General features: G+C 34.8%; 1 protein-coding gene across 2 annotated transcripts in view; it reads left to right on the top strand.

The window, feature by feature from the left end:
* Positions 1 to 14580, top strand: part of ADAMTS6 (ADAM metallopeptidase with thrombospondin type 1 motif 6) — a 151319-nt gene that overhangs the window by 80776 nt on the left and 55963 nt on the right. For both annotated transcript variants that reach the window (XM_074813305.1, XM_074813304.1), the window contains 2 exons: positions 7480 to 7587; positions 14242 to 14387. In XM_074813305.1, coding sequence (XP_074669406.1) covers positions 7480 to 7587; positions 14242 to 14387 — 254 coding nt within the window. The remainder of the gene's footprint in view (positions 1 to 7479; positions 7588 to 14241; positions 14388 to 14580) is intronic.

Genomic DNA, 14580 nt, shown 5'->3' with positions numbered 1-14580 from the left:
CCTCTGATAGTTCAGAACCTTTTTCAATCCTTTTGTTTAGGTGAGTGTAAGGAGAACTTTTTTCATTGAGTCCTTACCTCCTTAACCTTTCAGCATCTGCCTAATAACAGTTGACTGTTGCCTGGTTGTTTCTGGGTTAACTCAAGAAAGAATTCCAGTCTTGACTTTAAATTTCTCTGTTTTACGAGTTTAAATAATACCTGGAATATCCCTGACTGTAACTTAAAGATTTTGTGGTTCAAAATAATGCTTTGCTTTAGAGCTGATCCCCACGTTTTTAGGATGGAGGCTAAAACCTCAGACGTTATAATAGCAGTTAATACCTCATGCATATGGTTTATATTGCTGTGGTGCATTTTATTATCTGTGAAGCTGCTGGCTGCTAGCATGGGTTTCAGAGATAGTGCCTTAAAATTCTTTGGTGTATTTTTTTGTATTTTATGCTTTTCAGCCATTATTGGTGTCAGTAAATATGTTGAGTAGGGGTAAGAGGGCATAAATTCTCCTTTCCTTTGCATACATGGCTTCACTGAAATCAGCAGGACCACTCTTAGTATTTCACACTAGAGTTTAACACATCAGGTAGTGTATCTGATGACAGATAGGTCTATTCTTTGTCATGGTCTTATGTTTGCACTTAAGTTCTCCAGTTAGTTTGCCAATGAAAATAGCTTTTAATTCCAATACCAGTTTTTGTTCATATTTTGTTAGTCATTTTGGAGGACAGATAAGAGTTCAAACTATGAATTTACTGCTTGTAAACAGGCAGAATGAAGATATATTCTCAGAATAAGGAGTCCTCCTGCTGCCTTTAATAGCTCTCTTGCGTTAGTTGTTTCTAGGAAGTTTTTAATGGGTTATGGGGAGTGGCCATAAAGCTCATTACCATTAATGGTAAGTTGCAGGGAAAGTGTCAACTACAGAAATACAGGACATGCAGTTGTCATAGTGTCACTGCTTTCTAGTTTCCCATGTATCAGTTCAGAGATGAAATAATTTAACTGAATTAGTTGGTAATCACCAAAACAAGTTGCTATACACAGTTTCTGTAATATTCCTTCAAAGGCAAAATAGCCTGGATTACAATTGACTGTTGTAATCAGGTGATTTTAATGTTAGTGAATTAAACTGTCACTTTTATCATGAATCAGTGATGTGATTTACTCGAGTTAAATAAAGGAAGGTATTAAGCTTGATGTAGGGTTTTTATGTGAGAGGGGAAGCAAATTCTGGAAGCTGTTTTTTCAGAAGGAAAGTCAAAGAAGCCATTGGTGTATCTTTGCACCAGAACTACCAGTTCACTTTTGTTCCCTCATCATACTACGACTAGGATTGTGCATTCACTTGAATCTGTACATAGTGCTTAGTAACTCACTGAAAAGTGACTTTTTTTGCCAGCTTCATGCGTCCTACCATGGCTAAGTCACTTTATACTTGGTGTTAGCAGAGAATAAGTAGTTCATTCAGATGGATTTGTATTACGTTGCTCACAAATTGGTGTTAAAAGTATGTGTAGGTGAAGATAAGAATTGAAGATCCTGCTATTAGCTCTGTCATTTTTATCAACCTTTCCATAATTTTTTATTTCATAAGGTGTTGTCAGTCAAGTGCAAAACCTCTCATCACTGTTGTGCAGCCTTTTGCATTCAGAATGATTAAAGTTTTGAGCTTTTCTTGTGTAGTTAAGCTTTCTTAATTTTCTGAAAACTTTCAGCTTTATTCTTAAAGCGAATTTTGTTCCCTCTTTTTTTTTTTTTTTTTTTTAAGATTAGGATTTGTATAGCCAAGGGAAATCACAGAGGTTTTCCTCTTTCTGAATCCTAAAGTTGTTTTGCATCCTTTTTGTATCTTTTTTTAACAAGTTCTCATAGTCCCCTTTCTTCTTTCCTAGGACTATATTGTCTCCAAACCCCGTCCCTCTCCCCCATCCCTCCCTGTCCCCCTCCCCTCTCCCTCTCCCTTTCCCTTTCAGTTTCCCTCTCCCCCTCCCTCTTCCTCTCCCTCTCCCTCCCTCCTCTCTTTTCTCTCTTTCTTTCACAAGAGGCACAGACATAACACCAGTATGGCTGGATCTTATGAAAGCTGTTTTAAAAGTGCAAGGGGAAGCTAGTAATCAAAGCAGGAGGAGTGCGTTAGACAACAGTATGAGCAATAATGAGATTCCAGATACTGGAATGTGGTTTGAATAAAGATGAGATAGGTTGCATGGATTTGAAAGGGAAGATGCTACTTGGAGGTGATTGACCTTGTGGGGTTTCTGTAGTTTCCATAAGGTTCACATAAGCACCCAATATTTAGGAAGGAATGCTGGTAACTTAATATGAATGTATGACTAAAGCTTCGGATTCCATTTCACATTCTTTCAGCATGTTGTGATTCATAACATGCTGCACCACTTAATGAGCATTTGGTAGTGGAGCACTAAAATTGTAACTTTTGGGTGCTTATCTGAACTGAAATTTGAACCTTCTGAAGTTCACCTGTAGTTATAGTCTTCTAGTTTTAATTGTGTTGCCAGCATTATTTCAGTAGTGAGTCTGAAAATACTCTGGGTTGATGCTTTTCAGGTCTGAATTGTAAGTTACAATTCAAGCTAAAGATTTTTACGCTCTATTTTAGCAAATGCTCATCAAGAGGTGCAGCATATTATAGATCAAACGTGTTGAAGTAACATAAAATCCTAATTAACATTTTAAAATCTTATGAACAAAAAATGAAATTCCCAAATTATCGTAGTTTAATATGCATTGTGAATGTATTTCCCATCTTATTTTTTTTTAATATTATGGGCCAAAATGCTAACTTTTGTTGGAGGCTTTCATTAGTGTTGAAAACATTAAGAACAGCACAGCAATTTGATCTTTGCTCATATTACTGAGTTTTCATTGTGCTGTATTGTTATTTATGACGATTATGATGTAGGATGCTTAGATGTTACATAATTTGAAATGCCTATATGTAACTCTGCATGACGGAACAGAAAGAGGCTCCATCATTGGTAACACTTAGGCAAAAGGAAGATAATTTGATTTGCTGTTTTTTTTCTCTAGATGGGTTCAGCTTTGTTAAATTTACTGCAAATACAAGCATCCGAATTCCAAACTGAAGTCATGGAGCCCTAAGATACACCGTTACAGGTTGTCATCTATCTTGTCTTGATCTTGTGAAAGGCCTCAACTTCAGTTTATATTTCCTGGATTTTTAAAACATTTTCCCTTGTTTGCTTTACAAAATAGTTATTAAATCCACGCATTTGGAGACTGACTTTGAGGTCATTGATTACTTTTCAGGTTTTGCTTCTTTCTCTTAGTTTCAGTAAATTATTCACACAAATTTAATGCTGGCAAAAGATATGTTAGCTTCAGCCCGTGTCTGCCAATGAGGAAAAGGCTACCCTAAAGGGTCACCTTATGTTGGTGGGTGGGTGTGGGTGGGTGGGTATGTGTGCATGCATGTGTGTGTGTTAGTGTGTGGAAAAAAAAAAAGCGGTATACTTTCTACCAGTGATTTGGGGCCTGACCTTTCCAGGGCAGTTCCTGCTTTGTTTTTAAGGCCGGCTTATTAAAAACAGGTCCTTAGAGATGTTACAGATAGATGGTGGTAGTAAGGAAATAGCTCAGATCAATAACCATGAAACTAAGGTAGTACAAGGTATAGGGTTGAGCTGGAGAACAGAAAGCTTTTTGCAACTTAGACAGAATTTCTGTTAACTTTCCAAAATTTGAAAATAAAGGACACATAGCCATAGTAGTGCCTGGTATAATTCCAATTTCATTTAATGAAATAACAGCACAGATAGATTTTCCACTTCTTTTTACATATTTTATTTGTTTTCAAGTGAGTGTTAATGTTATTTTTAATTTCATGTACAAGGTGATGGAGAATGTACTTCAGATTCTATTCTTTCTTTTAAATGCAAAACAGCAGGGGAAAATAGACAACTTCTTAAAAAGATTTGGCTATATTATAAAGAAATTACAAAAATACTTTAATTTCTTGTTTTTAACATAAATTACTTCTACAAATTGATGCATTGGGTATTTTAGTTAATAAATCCTCTGTGTTTCACATAGTTTCCCATAAGGAAATACTCTGTTGATTTTGGGATATTGTATGTCTGCCTCAAACAGAACTCCTTTCTGATTTAAGCAGAAACTTTTGCTCAAATATTAATAGTATGATACAGCCCATAGTAGTTTTACATTACTTTCGTTTTGTCTTTAGGGATTTACTAAGGCAAACTCCTGCTGAAATTAAGGTCTGCATATGGACTAACAGACTATGTCAGTAATATTTAGTTTTGATACAGTGCTTTTCATTCTATCTCCCAAGGCAATTTAGGAAGAAGGAAAATATTTTTCTTATTTTGTGGAGTAGGGAGGTGAGCTGACATGCTTAGAATCATCCTGCAAACAGATAAATGACTGAAATAGCTTTGGAGTGCTGTATCCATTAATTCACGCTGTTCAGCTGATTATTTGTTTGGAATTAAAATGTCTGGGTGATGTTAGTTCAGTGAATTTGGAGGAGTCTAGTGCCACAAAGAAGCCGAGCTGAAGGAAATTGTTAAATACTCCCATTTGCGGAAATGTTAGCCTGACAATGAAATCCATGTTTTAATTATCACTTTCCCTTATATGTTAATATATAGATGGTATACTTGTGTAGGCATATCAAAAGTGACATTCTGCGCATAAACTCTGGAGCACAAACCACAATTCTGGATTCAAATAACCCTGAAATAGAGATTTTTAAAATTTCAGGCTGTTAACCAGATTCGATTTTTTGCTTCTGTCTGTATTGGAATGGTTGAAATCTTTGTTTTTTAATGCAGTTGAATTTTTGACTTTTCAGAACATTGAACCAAACTTCATAAAGTCAGCACAGCTCTTAATTTAAACATTTGAACTTGATCAGATGCAAAATAAATACAAGGTCACAAGTAGAATTGTCACAGTCTGACACTTTAAATTATGATTTGACAATGTAAAACCCCACATGAAACATAAGCAAGTAAATCACACTAATTTTGCTCTACAAAAGTGAGCAAGTAAATTAAATGTAAAAGTAAATAAGGCAGGGTTATGACAGGAACACATCATACTGTGTGTGAAAGGAACAAACTCATTTTAGGTTTTCACTTTGAAATCCATACTGTATTGAAGTGCTGGTCTCTTCTCACAGGTAATTAGTGACAGAACAAGAGGGAATGGCTTTAAACTGCAACAGGGGAGGTTTAGACTGGACATTAGGAAAAAATTTTTCACAGAAAGAGTGGTCAGACAGTGGAATAGGCTGCCCAGGGAGGTGGTGGAGTCACCATCCCTGGATGTGTTTAAGGGTCGTTTGGATGAGATGTTGGGGGATGTGGTGTAGGGGAGAACTTTGTAGAGTAGGGCTGATGGCTGGACTCGATGATCCCAAGGGTCTTTTCCAACCTGAATGATTCTGTGATTCTGTGTCATTCTGTGAAGTTTGGATTCACGGTTGATAGACATGTGAATTTGATTTAGTGTTGAAATTTAGCATCTTAATGGCTGTGAAATTTGTAATCTAGTTAGATTTTTCAAGAATCTTTGTGATGTATCTTCTGTTCTTTCCCTGTTCTATTTTTTATTTTAAACAATGTAGTTCTTTGTGAATGTGTATCTTAATCTGAAAATTTTATCAGCTGAGTGGCAAAAGCAAGTGTTTTATTCAGAGATATAAGAAGTAAATATTTATAATGTTTGCATTTCTTCAATGAAATATTATAATCTGAAAAGTAAGATAGTTACACATTGGCTGCAGGTATGCTTTTACAAGTGGCAGTATTTCTTCTAAAAAAAGGCTCAACAATTCACTTAAGTTTTCATAGAGCCACTCACCAAATAGGGCAAAATAGCATGGGCCTAATTGTCAAAAATTGGATGGAAATTTCAGAAATCATCAGTACTCATTCCTCATCATTTCAGGTCATTCTAATATGGTATGCTTCTAATGGATTTAATGGATTTTAAAAAAAAGATACCTTGCTTCTATCAATCATGCAAATATATACAGTGTATGAGCAATCCTGCAAGAATGGCACCAGCTGATTTTAAACTTGGAAAAGAATTTTGCATTATTCAAGAAAAGCTTGTACTGTTCAACTGTTAGTGCAACTGCTAACGAGTAATGTATAAATAATCCATTTGTATATGCAATACAATGCAAGAAACATGAATCAGGGTAAAACTTAACAGCTGTTCCTGTTGATTTGTATAGAAAAGATAGCCTAGGTGCCAGATACTCATTCATTTCCTCAGAGAAACAATGAACTTTGTCGGGGAGGCACCTAATAACTTTAATTTTTACTCACACTGTCTTTTCCTTTTTGCTTTTTGTACTAAGGTTCAGCCATAGAATCTACACAAGGATTATTTGTAGGATATGATTTCAAGCAGCAGTTAAATAAAATGAAATAATAATGACTGTCATAAGATCATTTTGAAGATCTGAGTATCATTTAAATTTTAGGAAATACTTAAAAATAGAAAATATCTATAAGCAGGTTGTGAACTCTTGCAAAGTAATACAACAAAGATTATCATGTAAGTCATTTACTGTAAAAGCTAACCACTTCTGATTCCATTCTGCATACATAGCTGAATCCAAGGGCAACTGGAGCAACTATGAAGATTTCCAGTGTTCATCCAACTTTGGATCATGCCCACATTAAGAATTTCAACCCTTACATAGTTTCAACAATGAATCTCCAATGTCAATAGTACTGGCTTAATTTAAATGAGAGATGTGCAAAACTGAATGAAAAAATATGGTAGGAAAAAAGGTGGTTTGAAAACCTGTGTTTGTTTAACACTGACAAGATAGAGAAATAGGATAGGCTAAATAATTTATGAAGTATGAGCCGCAAATCTAAAAAGCTTAAAGGAAATATTTTAGCACATTGCTCAGTTAGTACTAAATACATGTGCACTGTTTTAGCAATTGCTACAGAAAAGGAGTGCAAGTAGTTTGAGCTCAGGAACTTTGGTTTTAACTAAAGTAAACATAAATAATTGTTGCTGTTTCATATTTAAAAATTAATAGTACCCCTTTACCATGTAATTTTGAGTCAGATAATGACAGTAATGGAGATACTACGGCACATTGGGAGACGACTTTTACAGCAACACTAAAATATACTAAGCCCAATATTAGCACTGATCAAGAAAAAAGCCAACTGTAAAATGTTATTTGCATGACAGGTGTGAAAACACATTTTCGTAGTCTACAATTTGATGCTTCCAGAATTTTTTTTGGCAGAATATTCTTAGGTAAAATATGGCAGCTTTGAAATTGCTCCAGAATATCTCACAACCATCTATAGATTTATCTCTCCAGCTCACTTCTTAATAGTCTCTGTTCAAAACAAATTTGTGTATACATGTGTGTATGAGGACTGAAAGCAATTTTAGGCTTTTATTCTGATCAACTTGCTTTTGCCTTCTTTCCTAGGAAGTGTGTAGAGAGCTCTGGTGCCTCAGCAAAAGCAACCGCTGTGTTACCAACAGCATTCCAGCAGCTGAAGGTACTCTTTGCCAAACAGGGAGCATTGAAAAAGGGGTGAGTACAAATAATTTATTGTTTGAAGAAGCAATTTATTGTTTAAAGACTACAGGAAGAAAGAACTAGAAAATTAAAGTACTTATAAACAACTATAAGAGTTCAAAAAAAAAGAGTTATAATTTCAAAATGCATATGCGTCCTAATGGAGTGTCCTACAGAACTATTTCACAGTTATTTTAAATATGTAATTTAATAAATTATTTATTCTTGCTATAAAATTGTACAGCCTGTATCAAAAAAAACCCAACCCTGTTACATACTCTATATATTTTTTGAGTAATTTTTGTAAAAACTGTTTAGTTTATTAAATTTTGTGGCACTCTTCCATGAAGGACTGTTACAACTCGAGGTCTGGCATGAACTTTGAAAATGTGTAGCATAGATCTAGAGCCTGAACTCTGTCATTTTGTTAGAAGATAAAAAAAATCTTTATTCCTTCAGATATAATCTGAATCACACAAGCATATAGAAAAAATATTGCCTTAATAAAAGTGTTTTCTAAAAGCCCATATTTCCCAGTGACCTTTCTGTTTTGACTCTGAATTATTCTTTTAGTATTAGGTTATACTTCATAACTGCTTAGTTTTAAAGGACTTTGCTGTGCAGTATAATAAACTCCTCTACCTGATAGAAAAGTACAGAAAGTCAGTGTTGCAATAGATAAGTCTAGTGCTACTGTATCTGTCTGAAGATGTGAATTTGATTTTAAAACATTATCTGTATATTAGTAGTTTCGGACAAAGTTCTGAAACTGAGTTTTAGATTAAGAACAGTGACAGAGTGTTTCTAAATTACAAGGTAAAATCTATACAGCTCTTAAAGAGAAGTGAAAAATATTTTAATTACTAATTTACAGGACATGTACTGGAGAAAACAGTGAATTCCATAAGTCTTTTTTCAAGATAGTATATTGTGTGCAGGTTTGTACAAAGTGAAGAGACCTTATTATATTAAACAATTTCTGGTATCTGTTCGAGGCTTGCTGCATCTGTCTATAAGATTTACTGCTCTAGATTGGATTTTTTCCTAATGACAGCTACTGACATCTATTCTCATTCTGACTTCTGCCGTGCTAGCTGGGCTAGTTTCAACAAAGATTACACTGTATTTTGACTTGCAATCTGATGTTTAAACAAAAAGAATGAAAGCTTTTGGACAGCTGTCACAGTTTATTAATGCTCGTTGATGGCTTCATTCAGGGCCTATGACCTAGCATCATTCTGACAGCTTTTCCATGCTGAGTTTGGAAATATTGGTAAACCATGTAAATAAATTAATTGAAGGGGTCATTTAAAAAAATAGAGTGCTTAGAGTTAGCCAATGAAAATAGAGACACTTTCACATTCTACCAAAAATGTTCTTTTTTTAGAGTAATAGAAAATGTTAAAAGCCCTACTCCTAAATCAACAGTCTAGGTTTATTTTGGAACCACCACTTCTTGTCAAAGACAAGACGCAATTTACGTCAATTTATATTTTTTAAACCATGAGACTACAATGAACAAGTGGAGATGTTTTAAGACACTGTTACTGTGTCTACTTGCCAGAGACTTTAATCAGTTTGCTCTCTACAAAACATCTTTTTCCAGTGATCAGTATCTTGTTGCATCATTAGATTTTAGAGGGAAATGAGAGAATCTGTACTGTTTTCCATAAGTAAGCTGTTTGTGCATGTTAACAGTAGAAAATTGCATCTGTAAATTACAGCTTCAAATTAATAGTAAATTAATAGTTCCTGATAAATAAAACCAGAAAACATGAGCTCTTTCCAAATACGTAGTTCTCTTTACTACACGCTAAGGAGAAAATAATAGGTTACAATTCTGTAACACTTTATTATTAATATTAATCCATTTATATTGAAGTCACACCTAAGGGCTGCAACAAAATTAGTCCCTGTTTTGCTGGGCTCTGTCCAAAGATATAATAAATGACATTCCCTGCTTTAAAGGCCTAACAAGATCTTGGAGTACTTAATCATATTTGGAGGGTCAATTTCTGCTTTTAGTTACATTAATGTAAATTCGGTATAACTATTAGAGCAAGATTTGATGCAATGTGCATTAATATCTTATTGGCAGAGCCGGGAGGAATTTCTACAATTACAATGTCCTAACACTGTATTACAAAACTTTCCTTCAGTTGCTTATATAAATCTGCCAAATGTTTAACTCTTTGGGTTGAAATTTTCCACAGTAATGTCTGACTATGCCTGAAGGTTTTTAGAGTGTTTTCCGTAGAAGTTACTCAGCTGTTTTCTGCATACCAGGAAAGAGAATAGAGTGGTTTCTTGCTACTGATGAAACTTGTACATCAGTTCAGTTTTGAAGATTTAATATGTTCATGCTTTGGTGAATGGTTTTACATATCAGCTGTGTTCGAAAAGGTACACTTCTTCCTAATTAGTAATAATAATTTTAAATATGCATGAAGTTTCTCTCTGGTTTACTCAGAGATGTGTTTGTGAAGGTAAACTAACTGATAGATTTTTAAAATGACTCTGATGAGGAAATGGTGCATATAAAACAGTAAGACAAAACTCAAAGGAATCTTCTTTTTTTCTTTGAATATGAAGTAATAAAAAAGTAACCTTTCCTAATATCGTTGTTTAGATCTATGCTAGGAATGTGAATGAGGGGCAAATGTGCAAAAAGTGAAAACACAACGTGCTGAAAGGACAGTTTAAATAGATGTGTGATGATTTAAGTTATTATTGGACATTATGATAAAGGTAAATTTAAGTTATTATTGGACATTCAGTTTTCTTGGAAAAGAATTGTAGAAATAATGATTGAAAATACACTGTTAAAATTGAGATGGCAAATTTAAATAATCTTTTTTTTCTCCTACAAAAGATGAAATCAAGTTTCCTTAATATTAGAGTACTTGCTGTGTGAGTTTTCTAGAAGTATATTATTGTAAATCTTAGTTCTGTTAAACAGCTAATATTCATATAAAAGTGATCTCAAATATGCCACAATATCATGTTTTATTTTATTGTTAATGAACTCTGTAAGAAAAATTTCAGACTGCTTAATTATAGAGTTTTTTGCACATATTGTACATATTCATATGCATCACCACTGTCTTTCTAGGTGAACTAATTGAAAGTTATTTATTCAGTGTTAGGGAAGAATTAACATTTTAGTTCTAAACCTTTCATGAAGGATTGTTCTTTTAAAATAGCTCTCACCTCTTGTTTCTTCATATGCTGGTTACTCAATAGTCCTTACCTCACTGTAGCAGATGAGGTTGCTATAATTTGTGGAGGAAGCATATTTCTGTAGTCCAATTAGAAATAATGAAGATTTTGGTAATCTTGAATTACTCTGCCAGAGATTTTATGCATCACTGGCTTCTGGTGAAAGATAAATTTTCACTAGAAAATTAAGAAGAGACACCAAAGTGAGCAGTAAGTCCTCAGGTTTAACTTCAATAGAGGTGAAAAAACAGCATTTAAGGAGTTTTACAAGGAAATATGGGAATGTGGAAGCCAGTGTTTGCATGACAGAGGAAATTACAGAGTACAGGGATTTCACATAGCTTTGGAAAAATAAAGCATGTAAAATGCACCTGCCTATTATATACAGTCATAATAGTATAGATTTAGGATGGTTTGCATCTTCTGTTTTACATACGTGATATTCTTGTGGGTTTAACATTAACTCTGAATGTCTTTTGTTTCTTAACTTTGGTTTTAACATGTTTGTAATATACAATGTATTTAATGTATTTTTAATTAAATTATCAGCGTACATTTTTACTCTTAGAAACACTATAATGTTTAGAATTTGACTTTGGCATTAGATAACTTCATGTGCTTGTGTGGCATCTTTAATAGAGTGCTTCAAGGAGATTATGATCTTCAGTTAATAAAGTCATTATCACTTAATTTATCACTATAATGAGAAAAAACCCAGAAAATTTTAATCCGTGGTGTAATTCACATGAATATTTCATTCTCCGTCATAATTGCAGAATTAGAGACATTGCAAAACACTGTGCTGTATGGATATATCTATACTAGCTAAAAATAGGAGTTTGCTATACAGACTGCATTATGTGTTATGCAGACACATTCAGTGATAGTCTGGATTTAAGAGAAGCTCCATATGAAAGTTACGTTTCTTTGATAGATGCCTGCTAATTGGCATAAACCTCTGATTTGTAAACTTAGAACTCCAAGAAGGATAAACCTTCCTTTCCTCAGTACAGCTCCATGGAACCTTGTGTCTTTGGGTTTTTTCCTGAAGAAGGGTGTGGTGGGTTGATCCCATTCAACAACTAGGTCCCTGCCCAGTCACTCGCTCACTACCTCCCCATGAATGGGGGAGAGAATCAGAAGGGCAAAAGTGAGTGCTACTCATGGGCTGTGATAGACAGTTTAGTGAGTGAAAGGAAAAGAAAGAAAAACTGAACAAGAGATCAAAGGCTATCACTCACTACCTCCCACCATTAGACTGTTGCCCAGCCAGTCTCTGAGCAGTAGCTACTTTGGAAGTACCCCTGCCCCCAGTTTTACTGCTGAGCATGATGTTACAGGGTATGGGATATCGCTTTGGACAATTTCGGTCAGCTGTCCCTGCTGTGTCCCCTCCCAATCTCTTGCCTGTCCCCAGCCAACTCACTTGGGTGGCAGGTTGAGAAACTGAGAAAGCCTTGATGGTGTGCAAGCACTGTTTAGCAATAGCTAAAACATCAGTGTGTTATCCACACTGGTCACAAACCTAAAATGCAGCACCGTACTGGGTGCTATGAGGAAAACTCTGTCTGAGCCATTTTGAACTTCCCGGCATTTTGAACTTCAGATTTAAAATAGTCTCCTTTATCTTGTCTGTAGACCCGTTAATGCTTTTTTTTTTTTGTTTCACTGACTGATACAGAATGAGGCTTATAAATAGCAATGTGCTGGATTGTAAGAGCTGTTTTTTAAAACAGGTACAGCACATATGGAGAAAAAAAGAGACCATGGAGGATAAAAACATTTTGAGAGAAGAAACATGAATGAATGTGGCTAGAAAAATAATGCTACAGGTTTCACCTATTAATGTGGAAATAACAAGGAAATAATATAATGAGGAAATATAATAAATGGTAGCATGTGTACGTATGCAAAACTATGTTGTATCTAGGTGCATTTGCTCATAAGCTACACATTTTTGATATTACATCATTTTAATGTACATTCTTGAGATCTACACACTTAGAGACTGACACATCTGACAGTCTAGAAGTACCTTTTATTCAAAACGATACTTCTAATGAAAAAATATTATTATTCATTTTCTTTAACTAACACTGTACAATCCTTGTTCATATCCAACTCCTATTAGGTTTTTTTTTTCCTGAGTAATGACTGAAGGTTAAATTCACTTTTCAGAAAAATCTAGAGTAATTCAGGTCATTATGAATGGCTGTATTTATGTATGTCCCACATTGCTGGGACTGAGGCTTTAGGTGAGCCTTAGGACTCAGGAGAAGAGAAACCTTGGCTTTGCTGTAACTATTAGTCAACACCGAGTCTTCCTAGTAGTGCTTATGGGTGGACAGGGATATGTCTATCTGTCCGTGTCTTCTGTGCATGTCTCAGTGCTTTTTGTCAAATTCACATGGCTAATTTTGGACACAAAATTTGTCTGGATTTCTTTTTAGAAAGGGTCAATACTGTGTCGTTACAGGAATTCAGGGGAGTTAAACACCAGATGCCCACCTTTTGGAAATGAAATGTGCAGATTTGGGTCACAGTAGACCTGAGGCTGTGCTCTACTCTATCACCTAAATCTGTAATGGTGGGAAAGGGTTATCTTACCAAGCTGCTCCAGATTCTCAGTGATGCAGTAGACACCAGAATGTGGATCAAACTACGGGCTCCAGGATTATTTCTGAATGGTTTAAAAAAGTTTTCCAACTAAGGAAATGATAAAATTATTTTTAACAATTAGCTATTCGTGTGAATTGTCTGTCATTTTTTATGTCCGATGTAAGTAACAATATTGCAAAGTTTAAGTGTTTGCATGAGTGCAGTATGCATGTTCATTCTGTCCGTGAACAAGTGGCCAGTCATTATTATATAATGATTTTCTGTACCATGTCTAATGCTTTGGCACTACTTTTATTATGTCTGTAGGGTTAGTATAAATGAAGTACTGCAACAAATTCTTCCATTGTAACCTTGTCCAGATTTTCTTTTTTAAAATGTAAGGGAATACTTTCTTAAAAATACTATCAGGGGGAATTTTTCATTTTGCATAATGAAGCCCCTACATGAATCCTAAGTGGAAGGTGTTTTACTAAACTAATCTTAGAAATTAATCTTAGTGTTTAAAAGAATGTAAGCAACTTTCAGTTCCTTTAATGTGAAACATTAAGAAGGATGTATGAAGAAAAAAGAAAATCTTTATTTTAAGCTTGCTTTAACTTCTGATGTGTGTTAGGGACCTATAATTCAGGTCTTAGTGAGGACAATTAACAAATCACACACACCCTCACCAATGTCTAAACATAGCTAGAAAAAGTAAAATATTAGTTTTGTTATCTATACAGAGAATGCTAATGCCTATAATTGGTCATTGCCTGACCCTTGTATTTTTCTGTCCTGATAACTTTGTCAGCCTGGAAACTAATTCTGTGTTTTTTTTGTGAAATCTTTCAGTGGTGTTATCAGGGAGAGTGCGTACCTTTTGGCACTTGGCCCCAGAGCATAGATGGGGGTTGGGGTCCATGGTCAATATGGGGAGAGTGCAGCAGGACCTGCGGGGGAGGAGTCTCCTCATCTATAAGACACTGTGACAGTCCAGCGTAAGTAGCTAAAGTAAGCTGGAGCCAACAAAAAGACACATTTGGAAATTATTCAAAACTGTGGTTTCACATGTTATCTGTAAAAATGTTTTGCTAGTTTGCCAACATTTGTCTTCAAAATAGCAGACAGAAACACTTAAACAGGAGAAGTTCACTAGACATACTTTCAATTTTTAATGTATCTTATGTACTG

This window comes from Strix aluco, chromosome Z (genome assembly GCF_031877795.1).
Source record: "Strix aluco isolate bStrAlu1 chromosome Z, bStrAlu1.hap1, whole genome shotgun sequence".
NCBI lineage: Eukaryota > Metazoa > Chordata > Aves > Strigiformes > Strigidae > Strix > Strix aluco.
Note: the sequence above shows the minus strand (reverse complement) of the source record. Positions and strands in the feature narration are given on the sequence as shown.